The 19,165-nt window shown below is 45.2% G+C and overlaps 2 protein-coding genes and 1 non-coding gene across 3 annotated transcripts; 2 read left to right on the top strand and 1 right to left on the bottom strand.

Annotated features, from left to right (window-relative positions):
- Window positions 1-242: 242 nt before the first annotated feature.
- Window positions 243-946, top strand: LOC121402271 (histone H3-like). The gene has a single exon (XM_041588887.1). The coding sequence runs from the start codon at window positions 398-400 to the stop codon at window positions 881-883; it is 486 nt and encodes a 161-aa protein (XP_041444821.1). The 5' UTR covers window positions 243-397; the 3' UTR covers window positions 884-946.
- Window positions 947-3,100: 2,154 nt separating this feature from the next.
- h1-3.L (H1.3 linker histone, cluster member L homeolog) lies at window positions 3,101-3,802 on the bottom strand. Its single transcript, NM_001095702.1, is given in 3 exon segments — window positions 3,101-3,176; window positions 3,179-3,185; window positions 3,187-3,802. Coding segments are annotated over 3 exon segments (699 nt in total).
- Window positions 3,803-13,201: 9,399 nt separating this feature from the next.
- trnaq-uug lies at window positions 13,202-13,273 on the top strand. Its single transcript has one exon. It is a non-coding gene; the product is annotated as a tRNA-Gln (tRNA).
- Window positions 13,274-19,165: the final 5,892 nt, after the last annotated feature.

Genomic DNA, 19,165 nt, shown 5'->3' with positions numbered 1-19,165 from the left:
GCACTGTCTGTTCCCCTGCCCCACATGTTCAAGCACAAGTATTTTACTCTTGCTGTGGGTAGGACTGGAACTCATGGATTAACTGGCGAGCTCAGTGCTGCCACCGTGTGGAATCAATCCCATCCCCAGACCTCCATACGGTGTCCGTTTCTATGCCGGAAAAAAATCCATGGGTGAAACCCGGTAGCTCTTCTGTGGCTGAACTATTCCGGAAATGAGTATGCCAAGAAAAAAAGGAGGGGAGGCAGAACGAAGTCGAATAAGAGGTGGGAAAGGTTTTGTAAGAGAAAGAATGTCCCCGAGTTAAAATGTGGAACTTTTGGCGGGCATTTTGAAACTGCTAAGAACCAATGAGAAAGGAAGAAGGAGAGGTGTGTCTAAAGATAGAGCCAATCGCATGGAGGCGCTTGTAATAAATACGAGCAATCGGCTGTTGAATCGCATTCGCGTTAGTGAAAAGCTTTCTGTTGACATGGCTCGTACCAAGCAGACCGCCCGCAAATCCACCGGCGGGAAGGCTCCCCGCAAGCAGTTGGCCACCAAGGCAGCCCGCAAGAGCGCCCCGGCCACTGGCGGAGTCAAGAAACCCCATCGTTATCGCCCAGGGACCGTGGCTCTCCGGGAAATCCGCCGTTACCAGAAATCCACCGAGCTGCTCATCCGCAAACTGCCTTTCCAGCGTCTGGTCCGGGAGATCGCCCAGGACTTCAAGACCGATCTCCGCTTCCAGAGCTCAGCCGTCATGGCTCTGCAGGAGGCCAGCGAGGCTTATCTGGTGGGGCTCTTCGAGGACACCAACCTGTGCGCCATCCACGCCAAGAGAGTCACCATCATGCCCAAGGACATCCAGCTGGCCCGCAGGATCCGAGGAGAGAGGGCTTAGATCACTCCTCCCCGTCTCCATCGCTCACTCCCTCACACAAAAGGCTCTTTTCAGAGCCACCAACACTGTCTGACAATCAGCTGTGCTGCTTTTTCATTTCCCATCCCCCAATATGACCCACTGTTAATAGGCATCACACCATCTTCCCCATGTACAAATATCAAACACAATTACCAGGCGGCAGCCATGAAATCCTTTCCCTTAATCGAGGTGGAGGTGCAGGGGGTTCCTACACTAATACCTAATCCTCGAAAAGAACCAAGCTCTAGCTGCGCCGGGTCACCCGGACAGCCTGGCTTTGTGCTGCTTCCATCGGGCACAAGCCACTTCGCGCAGCTCAGGCAAAACGTCCTAGTTGAATGGACTTGTACGACAATGATGATGATCGGGCTTCACTTCACTAGAGCAGGGAGTTGTTGTTGCTGCTGTGCACTTCTAGTCCTAACCGCGCGAGGGCGGGACACTAGCGGGCACGAATCCCCACGCTCCTTTCTTCTCGGCCTGGGCCAACATGCTATATGCTGCTTATTGGACAGAGGCCTGAACCTTATTCATAAAATATATGTACACAACAAAAAGAAAAATAAGGTCACGTTGATTATAGTCTCAAGTCAGCCGTGAAATAAATGGCCTCAAGAGTTCGAAGGAAAGCCCTTGAAAGCCACCCATCTTTTTCTACAAAAGAAAGCAGCCCGCCCAAAGTTGCTGCTTCAAATCAAGTTTCTAGAGGGCTCCGGTCTCTTAAGACTTTGATTATGATTATTTCTTTTGAGGGCAGATCGAGTCAGACTTAATAGCAGAGACCGTCTGCTGCTGCTCCGTGGAAGGCAATAGGTGTAGGATTAGTAGAAGAGTGATTGGAACCTATAGGAACGAGTCAAGCAGCAGACGGAGAAGAGATCCAGCGCTTTTGTGGAACAGGTGGGTGGCCCTTAAAAGGGCCGTTATTTTGATGAGGGGGGGAAAACAGAAAAAACCGAAGCGAGCCTTTAACCTCCGAATCCGTACAGAGTGCGTCCCTGGCGCTTCAGAGCATACACCACATCCATAGCGGTAACGGTCTTCCTCTTGCGTGCTCGGTGTAGGTGACGCGTCGCGGATAACGTTCTCCAGGAAACTTTGAGCACCCGCGAGTCTCCTCGTAGATGAGGCCGGAGATGCGCTTGACTCCCCCTCTGCGTGCCAGGCGGCGGATGGCGGGCTTGGTGATGCCCTGGATGTTATCCCGCAGCACCTTCCTGTGGCGCTTGGCGCCTCCTTTGCCCAGACCCTTTCCGCCCTTGCCTCTTCCAGACATGATTGTACGCTCAAAGATTTCTTTGAAGTATGCAGGGCCACGCTCTCGTCCTCCTTCATATACAGAATGGCACGACCTGATAGGGAACCGCAAGAACGGAAACACCACCCCCTTTCCCATTGGCTGGCAGCATGAGAATAGGAACGCAACACGGCTGCTTATTTTGAAGAGCCCGCCAAAAATGACAGCGTTCAACTGGTGGTTACAGGCCGGTAACATATCGCTTTCTCTCCGGCATTCCGCCATGAAATCTTATACGACCTAATCGCCTCCGCCGGGATAGTAGGCTTTCTTGAGGTTTTCATTGATTTATCAACCTTTGCGGCAAAAGCAAATCGCTCCGTCTCCTCCTTTCTCGTTTACCACTTGCAGCCCCCTCCCTTCCCTTCCCTTCCCAGCGGCACCCCAATGAGGCTCTCAGCTGAGCTCTTTTGTTATCCTGCCTCTTTCACCCGTTGGTTACTTCTCTCAAGATTTCAGTAGCACTTTGCCACATTGTTCCATACACTGGGACATTTCCGCAACATTCCTCGCAGTACAGGATAGAAGTGGCAACAAGTGCACCAGCAGTGCGTGTAATTCATTGCAGGTTTGTCCTCAAAGACGCTTCCTGACAACGAGAGCCTAACGTCAGATTGTTAACGGAGAAGAGACTCTCCTAGAACTCAATAAGCTCCGTCCAGTGTCGGAGCTGGTTAAGAGCGACATGTGGCACCAGACGACGACTACTACGACTACGACTACGACTAGTACGACTACGACATGGAGCCGGATTGATACTGGTGTTAGTAAGAAAGTATTAGGTAGGCAGACGCAAGTCGCTGTATGACAACAAGCTGCTCTTTTAGGGGGATGTGGTGGCTCTTAAAAGAGCCTTTGGTTGAATGGGCCACTAGTGAGCGAGCGAGCGAGCGAGCTGCTCATTTCTTCTTGGGGGCGGCTTTCTTGGCTTTGGCCACTTTGGGTTTGGCTGCTTTGGCCTTTGCGGGGCTTTTGGCGGCGGCAGCAGCAGCAGTAGTTTTGGGCTTGACGGCGGTCTTTTTAGCGGGACTCTTGGCAGCCTTCTTGGGCTTGGCGGCTTTGGGCTTTTTAGCGGGACTCTTGGCGGCCTTTGCGGGTTTCTTGAGCTTCTTTGGGCTCTTGGCGGCTGGCGAGACCTTCTTGGGCTTCTTCGGGGACTTGGCTGGCTTCTTGGCTGCTGCCGCCGGTTTCTTGGCTTTGGCTGTTAGCGGCGCCTTCTTTTTGGCGGCGGCCTTGTCCTTGCTCTGCAGCTGCTTCTTGTTGAGCTTGAAGGAACCGGAGGCTCCGCTGCCTTTGACTTGGAGCAGGGTCTCCTTGGTGACCAGAGCCTTGAGAGCCAGCTTGAGGCGGCTGTTGTTCTTGTCCACATCGTAGCCTGCCGCAGCCAGAGTCTTCTTGAGCGCTGCCAGAGACACCCCGCTGCGCTCCTTGGAAGCGGACACGGCTGTGACGATCTGCTCGGACACACTGGGTCCAGACGAGGGCTTCTTGGATTTAGCGGCCCCCGCTGCTGCTGCTGCTTTCTTGGGCTGCTGCTTCTTTTTCTTGGCCGCGGGCTCAGCCGGGGGAGGAGCGGGCGCGGATTCGGCGGCTTCAGCCATCGCAGATTTTCTGTCTTTCTTTTTTCCCGGAAAGGATAAAACACACCTCTCGCTCAACTCCACTTCTCCTTATATACAACCTTTTCTGTCTGTTGATTGGCTCACTTGCAATAAGCTATGGCCCTGTAATTGGACAAAACATAGGCACGCCCATCAGTTACCTTCTGGATTCGGCTTTTACGGGAGCTTTCCTTCTGTGCTTCCAGCGTCTCAAAAAGCAAAGTTATTCCTAATATCTACTTTCCCAAATAGCCCAGCGATGATATAGTCAGCTGCCCGCTAAATGCCCGTGTCCCTGGCAGCCATTGTCTGCACGTTGCTTGCACGGACTGTCCCAAAACAGCCCCTGGCAGCTCCGCTTCACTCTTGTCAGTCCGCGGGATTGTCACTGAAATCTTTCCATTTACTGGCTCCTTTTCATCTGTTTATTCCAGAACTTTTCTCGGACAGAGAAAAGGTTATGGGCTAAGACATCAGCGAGACAGTGAGGGGTTTGGAAGCTACACAAGAAATCCCTGGGCTTTGCACTGCGGCAAAAGTAGCACAGAAACCCAACGCTGCTGTAATCCAGTGACTGCAGCCTTCATGCAAGTGGGAGCCAGCAATGTGCAGTGTATTTTGTCATGAGATCCACTATCAGCAGCACCAATAGGTCCCTGTGCCACCCTAGTGCACTGCTATGAAGCAAAGTCGATTGTAACATTTGCATAAACAGAATCAAGGATGTTTGGCTGTGTAGACGTCATCACACCCTTGCAGCAATTACTGTGCTCTAACAGTCACTGGCTGTTCTACCTGGAAGTCATTATCCAACAGATGTGTCTCATACAGATTGCTGCAAATAAACTGCTAGATGAGTGTTCCTCTTAAGAACCAGATCTATGATCTGCCAGCTCCATTTGTTCTGGGGCAGTAATCTCAAACCAGTGGCTCATGAGCAAAATGTTGCTCACCAACCCCTTTGATGTTGCCCCCAGTGCCGTCAAAGATGCTGCTTCTGTTTGAATCCCTGGCCTGGAGGAATGTTTTGGCAGGGCATCTCTTTTTTTATGCAACCAAAATGAGCTTCCTGCAGGCTTATCGACCGATACAGGAGCTAACAAATAACCCTGAATGACTATTTCATGTAATATTACATGACTGTATTAAACAAACAAACCAAAAAAAAAAGTTGTTTTCCCATAACAGAATCATCATCATCATCATCGTCGTCATCGTCATCATCACATTTATTTATATAACGCCAGCATACTTTGCAGCGCTGTAAAGTAAATGTGTTTATACAACTAAATCACATGTATGTAACTCCCTATGTTCTTTGTATGCAATTCATCACAACCAATACTGGTGGGGAAGGCCCTGTGCAAAAGATCTTACGATCGAAAGGGAAGGGAATAAGACACAAGGTGTGGGTGTGCGAGTGGGCAAAATCAGAATAAAGTGAGTGAGAGATGTAGTGCTGTGTGTGGTATTGCATTTGGTAGTTAAGCAGAGTCAGGATAGGCTCCTCTAAAGAAGTGCATTTGAAGAGATCTTTTGAAAGCAGAAAGTTTGGGAGAAAGTCGGACAGACCGTGGGAGGGAATTCCAGAGGAGGGGCGCAGCCCTTGCAAAGTCTTGAATGCGAGCATGTGAGGACGGTAATGAGAGAAGAGTTGAGTAGCAGGTCAGTAGAGGAGCATAGTAAGCGGTTGGGTGAGTATAAAGAGATGAGTTCAGAGATGTAGGGTGGGGCAGAGTTATGAAGTGCTTGGAATGTCAGGGTCATTCATTTGAATTGTATTCTGAAAGGTAGCGGAAGCCAGCGTAGGGACTGGCAGAGGAGGAGTGGTCGCAGAGGCTCGTGAGCCTCACGGCAGTGTTCATTATGGACTGGAGAGGTGACAGTCTCTGGAGGGGGAGGCCAATTAAAAGAGAGTTACAGTAGTCTAAATGTGATATGACCAGAGAGTGAATAAGAATGTTGGCAGCATCTTGGGTGACAAATGATCGTATTTTGGATATGTTCCTTAGGTGGAAGTGACATGATGTAATAAGTGACTGGATATGAGGAGTGAAGGACAGGGCAGAATCTAGGATGACCTCAAGAGACTGGGCCTGGGGAGATGGGGTGATAGTGGAATTGTTAGCTGTGACGGACACTTCCGGGGTGTTAATGATGTTAGTCGGAGCAAAGAGAACCATTTCCGTTCTAGAGAGGTTTCATTTAAGGTGCCTTTAACGCAACAACTCGATATCAAACGACATCCCAATGCATAGTGCTCCTTCAGCAGAATCCTGCATTGCACTGATTTTTAGATTTAAAGGTACAGTAACACCAAAAACTGAAAGTGTCTTAAAGGAATGCCAATATAATGTACTGTTGTCCTGCACTGGTAAAACTGGTGTCTTTGCTTCAGAAACACGACTATAGTTGATATAAACAAACTTCTATGTAGCCATGGAGGCAGCCATTCAAGCACAGGGTACCCTATGGAAAACAGATCCGTTCTGAAGAATCCCGTTGTATACTACATAGCCCTTCTTTTACCTGCTGTGCATCCTGCGCCTTTTCGCCTTCTTCAGCTTTGAATGGCTGCCCCCTTGGCTACACAGCAGCTTGTTTATATCAACTTTTGAAGAGTTGCTGAAGCTACTGTGGAAGGAAAAGTCTTGCAGGCCCTAGATGGCCCCTCGCATTCCTAAGCCCCCCTCCAAGGTAGACTGAGCAGTTTCAAAGTGCCCATGGGGCCCTTCTATGAACTGTTTCAAGACTACCCAGGAGACAGTGTGCCATCTGAGAAGGTCCTTATCAGTAGTATGTTATGTTATCCTTTTGCTTCTAGCAGGTGCCCTGGCCTTGAAGCTCTCCCACTATGTTACTCCCTTCTCGTTCACATAGCTAGCTAACACTAGATAATTGTACACTGAGACACTATGATAGATACTTGGCAATACTCCCTTTTCTCCCTAGAGAGGCCTTTTCCCATTGAAGTTCCTTTCCTGAAGGGTATATAATGTGTGGTCAATCTTTTGTTTCTTAGTTCTGACCTACTTGTGTATCAGAACCCACGGAGCTCGTGTATGTTTATTATATAAATAATAAACTTGGATTATTCCTTTTACCTCGGTGATCTCCGGTTTTTGGATTATTCCCTATCAAATGGTGGAGATAATGCGGGCAGGCTCAAGACGCTGACTTCACCCATCCACAGTGAGGACCCGGAGAACTAACGGGACAGGAGTGGCCACACAGGGTAAGCATACCTTGTTCTGTCTCCTTTCTTCTCCGGTTCCAAACGGACAGGGTGTTGCTGTGCAAGCAGCCTGACCCAATGTGATCACTCGAGGTATCTATGTTTGTCTTAACCATGTGTCCTGTATGAATGTGCATGTGATTGGGGACTAATTGCAAAGTGAAAAAGTTCTAACTTTTCTATACTCTTGCTGCTTATAAGAATTGTACTAACTTACCTGGTCAGACCCCAGTATACCCAAGATAGTCTGCGTACTTGAGGGAAGAGGGCATTTTTTTAGTTGAGATGAAATAGGCTCACTAAGGCATTTGGCCAGAATGAGTGTAAGACTCCGTTAGGAGCATCTTGCCCTAGCGGGGAGGATTGTGAACAGAGGCTGATCACCTCTGCGCGTTCACCAAGGAGAGTGAGCGCAAGACAGTCGCTAGGCAGAGTGACTGTAGAGCATTCACCAGGTAGTGTGATTGCTGTTGAATATGGCAAAGATGTAGTGGCTTACTTGCCTAAGTGGAGTACACTTACAGAGAGTAAGTCGTTTGCCATTCCTCCCAACGATACATGGGATCACCAGACAAGAGTACAAGCATTTAAGTACATACGCAGCACAGCAGTGATATATCAGAAGCTTTAGCCCCACAGACTTGAGTGGTTGTAACTCATAAGGCATACATAGAGCCGTCAGCCTCCCCACTCTATGATGGGTTGTTTTCCCGTAATAGCTAAGAGCAAGAGAGAGGCAGCAAAAGAGGTAAAGGGTCAAGTATGTGCCCTAGAAAGTCAGGAAAGTGCCTCAGAATCAAAGGAAGCTAGAAAGCAAAGAGAGGAACAAGAAAAGTTGATAGCAGAAGGGTTAAGTTAGATAATAGAGAACAGTGAAAAAAAAAAAAAAAAAATTGACACCAAAAAGACAAACAGCTCAGAGATAAGTTCTCTGAAAGTTATAGCTCAGATACAGACAAGCAGGCTGTCCCCAGCCCCACAGCTAAGCTCTACCCCGCCCGTACAATACAAAGTAGAGAAAAAGGGGGGCGACGGGGGACGCTGCAGAAGTGCGTCTAACTAAAAACACATAGATCTTAGAAGGATTTTCAAGATGTTCCACAGCCCCATACTAATCCACACAAATTTGCACAGGAACTCTTGTGTGTCAATGGTGCTCATAAGCCTAATTAGACCAATATATTATTTGTACTCAAAGTGTGTGGTCCAGGGGATTACCAAATGTTAGACAAAATGTATTGAGATACTAACCCTGTTGACCCAGCCCAAGTCGGAGTCTGTTTACATGCTCTGAAAAGTACAGTAAGCACCAATTTTTTTCTTTCAGAAGCTTCTTGGGAAATAGTTTTCAAATTTAACCAAGATGCCAAAGAGTCTGCTGTCCAGTATGCTATTACCTTTGTGGTAGGACTACTAAATGATCCTCAAAGTAACCTCAGCATACATAGTCTTGCCTGGAAGCATAAGAAGTTAGAAAAGATAATTGCCGTTGCCACAAGTTGAGAACTCCTGTCTTAAGCCCCAGCAGGTGTTACTCGTTCAGCAACAGTCTAACAACTTCCAGGATAATTCCCAAAACTCCAGAAACAATAACTAACAGACAGCAGAACAGGTCAGATAACCGTGACAAAAAGACAGTTGTTTGTGTTAATTGTAATAATCAAGGGCATTATGCATATAAGTGCATATCCCCAAAGAAAGCCCTTTCCCTGCAGGAGATGCAGCCCCTTCACATTCCAATGCATCCCTCATAAATCCTGCTTGAAGGTGCGACGCAGCCCCGGTACCAGTATTTCCAAACACTTCTAATCACCATCCAGACCTCCTAATTGAAGTGTTTATTAATTAAAAGACCCTAACTTTGTTTACCGAATACTGGTGCTGCCCACTCAGTTTTAAAGACTCACTCAAACCTGCCATTATCTGGTAATGTAGTCACGGCAGTGTGAGTTGGAGGAAATCCTCTCCCTATGGCAGAAACAAGCCCATCGCAAGTGTCCATTGGTCCTGTATCCACAAAAGCTGCCTTTCTTTTAAGTGCCTCCATCCCTGACAGTTTCATAGGTAGGGACATCCTTTCTAAACCAGTCTGCACCATATACTGTAATCCGGATGCAGTATTTGTGCCTGTCCTGCCTCCATAAGTGTCTGAGATGACCAATGCACTAGATACTACTAATCTTCTGTCACTAAAGGAAATTTCTGAGGAGGAAGATTCTGTACCTCCTAAATTACAATGTGTTTCAAGTGATTTGTGGGCTTTCTCACCAACAGATGTTGGGTTCATGTCATCCATCCCACCAGTGTCCATACAAGTAGACCCAAAGGGCCCCCCCAAAATCTCACAGTACCCACTGTCCAGGGCAAAGGTATAGGGGATTTGCCCCGTAATTCAAGGGTTACTTGATAAGGGAGTGTTCAACCATAGGATTGGCCCTGTAAATATGCCCATCTTGCCAATTAAAAAGCCCGGCAAGAATGAGTGGCGGTTTGTTCAGGATCTCAGAGCAGTTAACGAAGTTGTTATTGCAGCCCATCCGGTAGTGCCACTACCGAAACAGGTTGCAGTCATTAAGTACTACGCCCACACTGGGTCCTCTGACCCTGTAGCACAAGATAATGCCTATGCTGATGTAGCTGCAAAGCAAGCAGCATTGTGTTATAAAATGTTTAAAGCATGTGTTGTAAAAGAACCAACTCTACCTGTTCCCTCTAGTGCTGTTTTTATCAGCCCTTCAGGACCAAATGGAACCTGAGGAGAAGGAACATTGGCTTAAAGCCGGATGCACACAAACTCCAAGTGGTGATGTTTTTGTTTGGCATTTAGGTGATTGCCCTGTTGCACCCCGTGCTCTGTTACCATATTTGGTTGCTGCCTCACATGATCTCACCCACACTTTTTATGGGGGGATATGTGATGTAGTGTCAGGAATGTGGTTTGCCCCCGGGTTCTCGTCTATTGCAGCCAAGTATGTATAATTATGTTATATTTGTTTGCAATATAATCTAGGTAAGACGATTCCAACACCTATCAAACACTGACCTAAACCAATGTAACAATTTCAGATATTGCAGATAGATTTCCTACAGTTACCTAAATGTTGTACCCATGCATATGTAATTGTTTGTGTTGACCAATTCCCTGGGTCCATTGTAAAAGCTTCAGATGAAGCTATAGCTAATGAGTTAATTGCAGAGATTGTCTACAGTTATGGACTGCCTGAGGTATTATCCTCTGATCAAGGTACACGTTTCATGGGACAGGTAATGTAATTAATCTGCACAAAGACATTGGGATTCATCAAATGTTACACACCATATCATCCCCAAGCTAGTGGGAAAGTCTAAAGGGTGTTCTTAAAAGCAGGCTAAGTAAAGTCTGTGCAGAGACTAAACTTGTGTGGCCAGATGCCCTTGATATAGTGCTTATGTCTGTCATGCACACTCCCCAAAGGCTAAGTAAACTCTCCCCATATGAAATATTGTTTGGGAGACAAGCACGCTTGGCTCAGTACTTTCCTTCTACTCATTATCTTTGCATGAACTATGGACGAATGACTGAATATGTTTCTCAGTTACATAAGGAACTGACCAAATTGTGTTCTCGAGTTTATTCTTCATTACCAGATCCAGCGGATGTTCTGGAACCACATGATCTCATTCCAGGAGATTGGATCCTCATAAGGAGACACAGTGCCACAGATCTTCAACCTCGCTGAAAATGACCATTCCAGGTACTCCTAGTCACAGAAACAGCTGTAAAGGTTGAAGGGAAACCGAAATCTCAACTTCCACCTGCGGTGTAAGTGGGGGGAATTGTAGGACATAATAACGCCTCTTTCCCTCCACCACCTAAGTCCCAGGGACCCTAACGTGCAGTGCAAAAGACGTAGGTCCCCATCGGGTGAAGATCCTCAGCAGCACCATCATGTCTCTGTGTGCCAGATGCTTTGGCCCAAAGCCAGATAAAAGACTTATCATCTGTGTCTCCGTACTGCACATCATTATCTTCGTTGCTGTGCTGACGATAGCACTCATAAAGCCTGCAGGCAACGACAAACAAACAGCAGCCTCACCAACTTCGGAGGCTAATATGTCGTCAACCGATCAGGTTAAGGTTGTCAAAAGAGACTTTTCATAACTGTTTGAGCCTAATGATAATGCTTTTGTTAAAATGTATGTTATAACAGCATCCAAACTATTACTGATTGATGGATATGTACACATTATCCTTTGTCAGCTCGCAGTATAACATACGTAGCAGAATCTCTATCCTGTCAGGATATAGTTAACAGGCCTTGGGGTAATTTGACACTTCTCCAGTTTCATAAAACGGTGTCGCCCAAGGATATTGGTAAGTTGGTACACTTATGTTCTGATGGCCTTTGTATCAACAGTTCCGCTAATCATCTATACCTCCTTACACTTTACCTTCACCTTATTACTTTGTTTGTGGTGAATGTGCCTATCCGTGGCTACCAAAAGGCTCCCATGGTGTATGTATGATTGCTAAATTGCTTCATCCCACCTGGTATATGGAAGCTAAAGATATTAAGATAGCTCAGATTCCAGCACACTTCCTAATGAAGCGTGCATCTTTAAAGGTAAGGCAAGAGCTCTCTTTAACTTCCCCTGAGGTAAATAGATGTTGCATTAAGAAAGCCTTTAGCCTTATGTCTAGTATGTTGTTGCTTGATAACATTACTAATGAATATGACAACAGTTTGAAGATAGTAAGTCATGAACTCCAACAATTGAAGAAGGAAGTTCTGCCGCATTGTTTAGTGTTAGATTATCTTCCAGCTAGTCAAGGAGGGTTAGGTACAGTTGTAATTACATTGATGACAATCACCTGGTAAAGGTTTAGCAGAGGAAGGACACCTTTTTAACCAATCACAAGGAACAATCCATCTTCCCCTGGTTGGACCCATCCACATGGTTCCACGATATCAGTGCTAAGATTTTCCATACCATTCTGTATGTCCTCGTTTGTGTTGGTGTCATCCTCCTAGTCATCTATTGTCTACCTAACACCATTTGTTGCTGTTGTTCTTGCTGTACCTCCTTATTGTCTCACTCTTTTCTAAAAGCAAGCTCTTCTAAACCTGTTCTGTTCTATCCTAAGAACACTAAAAGTCTAAAAATTGACTTCAATGAACCACCACAGTGTATGAACATTATATACCAGATGCATTCTCATATAGGTTGTATGCATTGCATTTATAAGGTATGCTATGTTTAATTGTTTGTTTTGTATTATGGTTGTCAGAAGAACTGACAAAACGGGGGATTGTGGAAGGAAAAGTCTTGCAGGCCCTAGATGGCCCCTCGCATTCCTAAGCCCCCCTCCAAGGTAGACTGAGCAGTTTCAAAGTGCCCATGGGGCCCTTCTATGAACTGTTTCAAGACTACCCAGGAGACAGTGTGCCATCTGAGAAGGTCCTTATCAGTAGTATGTTATGTTATCCTTTTGCTTCTAGCAGGTGCCCTGGCCTTGAAGCTCTCCCACTATGTTACTCCCTTCTCGTTCACATAGCTAGCTAACACTAGATAATTGTACACTGAGACACTATGATAGATACTTGGCAATACTCCCTTTTCTCCCTAGAGAGGCCTTTTCCCATTGAAGTTCCTTTCCTGAAGGGTATATAATGTGTGGTCAATCTTTTGTTTCTTAGTTCTGACCTACTTGTGTATCAGAACCCACGGAGCTCGTGTATGTTTATTATATAAATAATAAACTTGGATTATTCCTTTTACCTCGGTGATCTCCGGTCTTTGGATTATTCCCTATCACTACCATGTCAGTTTTAACAGTGCAGCACAACAGTACATTCTAGTTTCATGACTTTAAAAGACATCCAATTTTCTGCTGTTACTGTTTCTTTCGTTTTGAATTCTGACATGGGGCTAGACATGTTGTTGGTTCCCTAGTTGCCCTCAGCCATGTGACTTGTGCTCTGATAAGATTCAGTCACTCTTTACTGCTGCACTGCAAGTTGGAGTGATATCAAACCCCATTAAGCCCTACCTTGCTTCTGGACACACAACAAATACTGCCCTGTTGTTCGTTTACTGTTTTCTTTTTTCTTTTCTTTTCTTCATTAATAGCTTTTATTACACGGTCTAGGTGGCTGCATTCGATGTTGGCCCCCTAAGCTGCTGGTTCCATGGTGTAATGGTTAGCACTCTGGACTTTGAATCCAGTGATCCGAGTTCAAATCTCGGTGGAACCTGCTGTTTTGTGATGTGCAACACAAATGAAGTTTCAGAACCAGCCCAAAAATCACTTTAGAAGAAACCGTTAGCACATTCTGCTGTTAACTGAGAAACTTGTGGTTCAAGCCCAAATGGAGTTCTTTGGGTGTATACATCCATGACAGAAATCCATTGGGGTCTCCCCGCGTAGGTTCGAATCCTGCCGACTACGGGCAGCCTTTAGTTACCACTTTCAATCCGGGGACAACTTTGGCAGATCCCAAAAGGGGCAATGGACCTGGTATTTGCATGACATCCACACAATACGCAGTTTGCATGCTTGCCATGGCCTCAGACAACCCGATGATAGTATCTATATCCAGAAAGCAGTCACCTGAAGGGGTTGCATAGGGGAAAGAAATGCCATTCTGCTTAAAATGCTGAAAGAGGAAATCTATGCGCCGTTATTGGGGTTTCCCCGCACTTTTTTGCTGTGGCTCAACCTTTTCTTTTTAAGGTTGCTGGTGCTTCTGTTACATGAGAGTTTTTTCACCTTCAAAACACATTTCACAAGTTCAGATGTTTTCAGATGGTTCTACAGAAACTTTGCTGCACATATACATATATATATATATATATATATACTCTTTCAGAGTGGGTATGGTGACTCTTAAAAGAGTCTTTGGTTCAATTGACCATTGGTGACTAAGCTCCTTTCTTCTTGGGATGGCTTTCTTGGGTTTTGCTGCTTTGGGCTTGACGGCGGCCTTTTTTTGCGGGGCTCATGGACACCTTCTTGAGTTTGGCAGCTTTGGGATTTTTTTCAGGCTCTTTGCTGCTACTACTGCATTCGCGGGTTTCTTCACCTTCTTTGGGCTCTTGCCGGCTGCGGAGACTTTCTTTGGCTTTTTCGGATACTTGGCCGCTTTTGTGGCTGCTGGTTTCTTGGCTTTGTCTACTGCCGGCGTCTTCTTCTTGGCAGCCTTCTCCTTGCCCTGCAGCTGCTTCTTGTTGAGCTCCAAGGAGCTGGAGGCACCGCTCCCTTTCACTTGGACAAGGGTTTCCTTGCTGACCAAGCCCTTGAGATCCAGCCAGGCCCAGATTTTTGGAGAGGCCACCAAGGACCGGGCCTAGGGTTGCAGGATTTTAGGGGACTGCATGCTGCCCAACCACACTCACATTGGTTCAGAAACACTGGGGAGGCGCAGGAGATAAGATAGTTCTTAAATTTCCTGTACGCCAATCCCCATTGCTCGGTCTTGATGAGGAAAATTCGACTGAATAAAACGGAGGGGAGGGGCAGCAAATGACAGCGGTCTTAGGGGCGTCTGCTATGTAAATCCTGCCTTGGAGCCAGTTTGAGGCTGCTGTTATTCTTCTCCACATCATAAACCTTTCTTTGATGTTGCTTCCGGGTCCAACTGGCCTTTAGAAGGTATTTATTTTTGAATGCCTGGCTTGTAGGGAAGTTTTAGTTGCATAAAAAAAAAAAAAAAAAAACAGATGGACTGCCAAAGTGGGCCTATTCTGGATTACTGAGCTACCAATTTGCTACATCAGTTGCTACATTTAGTTGATACATTTATCAGCAGTATATTTAGAATATTAGCAACTGTTTTATCAATTATAACAGCTGCCCAAAAAAAAGAAAAAAAAAATTCAAAACTGCTTTAGAAAAACATAAGGTGAAAAACAAAACTTTACATGTCATTAATATAAACACTATAATAAATGTTGTAAAGCAGCAATCCGGAAGGCAAGCATAGGTAATGAAGAGTGCATTGCGGCTGAGGCTCACTTCATAGCTGCACTTTTGGCTCAGCTCAATCTAGTCACTAGCTGACTCAGGACATGATTCATAAAGCTTTAATAAAAAATGAATGTAATCAAGGCACCAGGGTGACTCGGTTACATACTCCTCCAGAATCCACTGGTTTGAAATGGTGGAAAGCCATACCTTGGAGATACGTGCCAACCTGAGCCCCACCCCTCCCTACTGGGGATGAATAGTCAGTAGTGATGGGCGAATCTGTCGCGTTTCGCTTCGCCGAATAATTCGCGAATTTTCAGCGAAATTCGCGAAACGGCGAAAAATTTGCGAAACGAGTCACGCGGCCCGATTTTGTCGCGCGTCAAAATATTTTGTCGCGGACGCAAGTAAGTGTTTTAACGCGCGACATTATTTTTGACGCGCAGTGCAATTTGATGAAGCCCATCTTCTATGGGTGTTTTGTTTGTATAACCTTTTTTCATCTTTGGGCCTACAAATAAAAATTTTCCCCTTAGTTTCAAGCTTTGTAGTCTGTGATGATAAATGCTTTGTGTCTGAATGTGCTGAATTGGATTGGACTCCATGGGAAGACCAATACACATGCGTGTTTCACTTAGTATACTGCTACACACATGCCCTGCATTGTTAGAGTACTCCTATCTTGAAAAAATGGCTCCCATTTTGCAAGTTTCTTAAACTTTTAACGTTTGTGGATTTTTTCACATTACCTCTGGTCAACTGGTAATGGTATCTACTACTACTCTATATCTCCGTTTAACCAAAAGTACCATCTGTACTTTATATATCTAATAGTAGATTACTAACACAAGTACAACTAATAAATCTGAACAGATAGTATCTGGATGCTTTGTATCTCAGATAAAAATGAATAAACCATATGTTTATGTGAATGAACCTTATATTTACATCATGTTATTGTAATGATTCTGAAATACTATGTAATGTAATTTTAATGACTACGAATAAGAATAGTCATCGTTGTGTTATTAGAATCCAAACAATTCCAAGTATCATGTGAGTATTAGTTTAGTCAAATGAAAATGAACTCAAAATATAGAGATATAAAAAATTTTTTTAATTTACAACATAGCACAACGGTGCTGCAAGATTAAATAAATAAATTAAAGTGGAGGAGGAGGAGGAGGAGGAACTACCCTCTGCCCGGACTCAACCATGTCCCTGAGCTCTCCCAGCTCCTGCCGCATGGCATTAACTTGGTGGACCAGGGTGACCAGGAGCTCAGTCTGGTCGTAGTAGGCATGCTCTGTCTGAGTGCCTACACTGAGCCCCTGGTCGTCCGCTGGTCGTGCCGCCTGGTGAGGTGGTGGTGCCGCCTGGTGAGGTGGTGGTGCCGCCTGGACAGGTGGCAGTGCTGCCTGGTCAGGTGGTGGAGGCGGTGCTGCCTCATCAGGTGGAGGCGGTGCTGCCTCATCAGGTGGAGGCGGTGCTGCCTGGTCAGGTGTGGTGTGGTGGTGGTGGTGGGACATTATCCCCATCATCATCAGGATCATCTTGGATCCATTCAGCTGGCAATGAATAAATTTCAGTTTGAGTAACGCAGCAATTGCATTTGTACAGTATAAATTATACAGGATAAGGTGTCATGTTGTAACTACAGGAAAATTAACTTTATTGTAGTTAAGAAGGGAAACCTATTTTTTCCGTTTAAATAAATCTACCTTTATGTGAAGTAAAATTCTTATTAGCCTTGTCACAGGCCTAAACAAATACACATTTGCTCCAAAATACCAAAATAAATAGGAATCAAGTGCAGGGCAAGATTTACATAGTAGGCACCCCTAGGCCCACTGCCATTCGTCGCCCCTGTCCCCTCCCCTTTATTCGGGCAAATTTTTATCATCTGGACAGGAGCAATGGGGATTGCTGCATGGGAAACTATTGTATCTCCTGTGCATCCCCAGTTTTTCTGAACCAATATGGGTGTGGTTGGGCAGCATGCCGCCACCCTAAAATCTTCCAGCCCTAGGCCCGGGCCTTGGTGACCTTTCCACAGATCCGAGCCTGATCAAGTGGCTTTATTGTAGTTAAGAAGGGAAACCTATTTTTTCCGTTTAAATAAATCTACCTTTATGTGAAGTAAAATTCTTATTAGCCTTGTCACAGGCCTAAACAAATACACATTTGCTCCAAAATACCAAAATAAATGGGAATCAAGTGGCTTTATTGTAGTTAAGAAGGGAAACTCATGTATTGCATTTAAATAAATCTATTATAATCTGTTTAAATAATCTCCATTTGACAGCTCATTTACTTGTTATTTAACTTGTCTGCAATTATGTCAGTCAGTCAAAGTCAACTGTTCCAATCCTAATTACAGTATTCACTTAAATACATTTTTGCTGTAAAATAGCAAATCATTATAAGATGTTTTCTTTTTAAATAACTCTACCTTCCACCTCCACGCGCAGCTCATCTACAAATACGCTGTGGCGTCTTTTGAGATCGCTCCAGATCCTCTGGAGCTCCCGCAAACTTAAGCGCAGGCGGTACTCCCTCCGCAGCCTGCGCCTCAGCCGTTCCATTATGCTCCTTCGGAGCGCCTGGATTCCTCTCACTCCAGGAGGGATATTGTCGTATCCCTCCTGGTGCAGGTACCTGACGAAGTACCTTAGCTGGTCCCTGTTCATCATGCCAGGTCCTGCCATTTTCAAACTGCACTCCTACCAATGTAAGCACGGGCGGGGCTATTTATAGTGGTGACGCCCATTTTTGAAGCGCGTCACATGACGCGTGCGCGCGCACGACGCGCGTCACATGACGCGCGCGCGCATGCGCAAACACAGTTTTGATATGGCGCGCGCCGAACCTCGTCGCGCGGCGACGAAACTCGTCGCCCGGTGACGAAACTCGTCGCGACGGCGACGAAATTGATAAATTGACTACACTCAAATACATTGATTTTTTAAAATAAATTATGATATTAAGTCACACTATATTTGGCAATTAGGCACTATTAGAAGTAACATTATTCCCCCAGCAATCATACATTGATTTTAATAAGAGAATGGAATATGAATAGGAGAGGCCTAAATGTAAAAAAGTAGCAATGACTAACAATACATTTGTAGCCTGACATATTATTTGCTTTTTAGTTGGGGTCAACTCATTGACCCACATTTAAAAGCTGCAAAGAGTCTGAACTTAGAAGAAAAAGGCAAATAAGTAAAACCAAATTAAAAGTTGCTTAGAATTTGCCATACTATTGCATACTAAAAGTTACCTTAAAGGTGAACCACCCCTTTAAGGGCTTTGCACTGGATCTATGAATACGTTGTGTAAAGTGTTTCGAAACAAAGGATGGCGTTTGTTCTCTTTGAAGGTTATGGACAGCAAACTGGGACAAGACTGCTTGTGAAGTTGAAAGTTGCAAAATAACAGATGCAGCTGAAAGTGGGATGTAAGATGGACATCATCTAGGAATGAAATTCCTCTTTCCATTAAGCAAACTGTGTTGTCTCGTTTATTTAACTCAAGGACAAAAGCATTCATAGAGGACAAATTCAATCTAAATTATTACTTACAGCATGAATTTAAGTAGAGTTTATGGCTATGTTTGTGTCACCCAGGGTTGCCAGGTTGGTTGGTTTCCAGTCAAATTTACTGGGCTGATGTTTGAGGCCTGTTTGGGCCTCTGTGTAATTTGAATGCAAGGGCCTATTTTGACTCCCAGACCAGACATGGCTTTGGGACTACCATTAAAAACATTTCCCTTACTTTTGTACACAGTGATGAATGTATATATGCCATGTTTTGCTTTGGAATCAATGGGAAGAGCAATTCGCACCTATGTTCCACTCAGTTACTGCTACACACACATGCCCTCCCTGTATACATTTTTTAGAGCACTCCTATCATTTCAAAAGAAAGAATAATGACTGAGGCAAAGGACTTTTGGCCGCAGTCGTTTCAGGGGTAATAATAGTGTGAATACATTTGACAACCAAGCAGCAAGCATTGTTGTAATCAATTGTATTAGAGCCAGAAGAATTAAATGAGGCAGGCCTCAACCCCCAGAAGAAATTAGCCAACAATGTGGCAGTATTCGCAGAAACATTTTTAGAAGCCATGATAGGCCTCAACCCCCAGAAGAAATTAGCCAACTTAGCGGCAAAATTAC

The sequence above is a fragment of the Xenopus laevis genome, chromosome 3S, assembly GCF_017654675.1.
Source record: "Xenopus laevis strain J_2021 chromosome 3S, Xenopus_laevis_v10.1, whole genome shotgun sequence".
NCBI lineage: Eukaryota > Metazoa > Chordata > Amphibia > Anura > Pipidae > Xenopus > Xenopus laevis.
The sequence above is the reverse complement of the archived record's forward strand: the minus strand, read 5'-3'. Positions and strand labels throughout refer to the sequence as shown.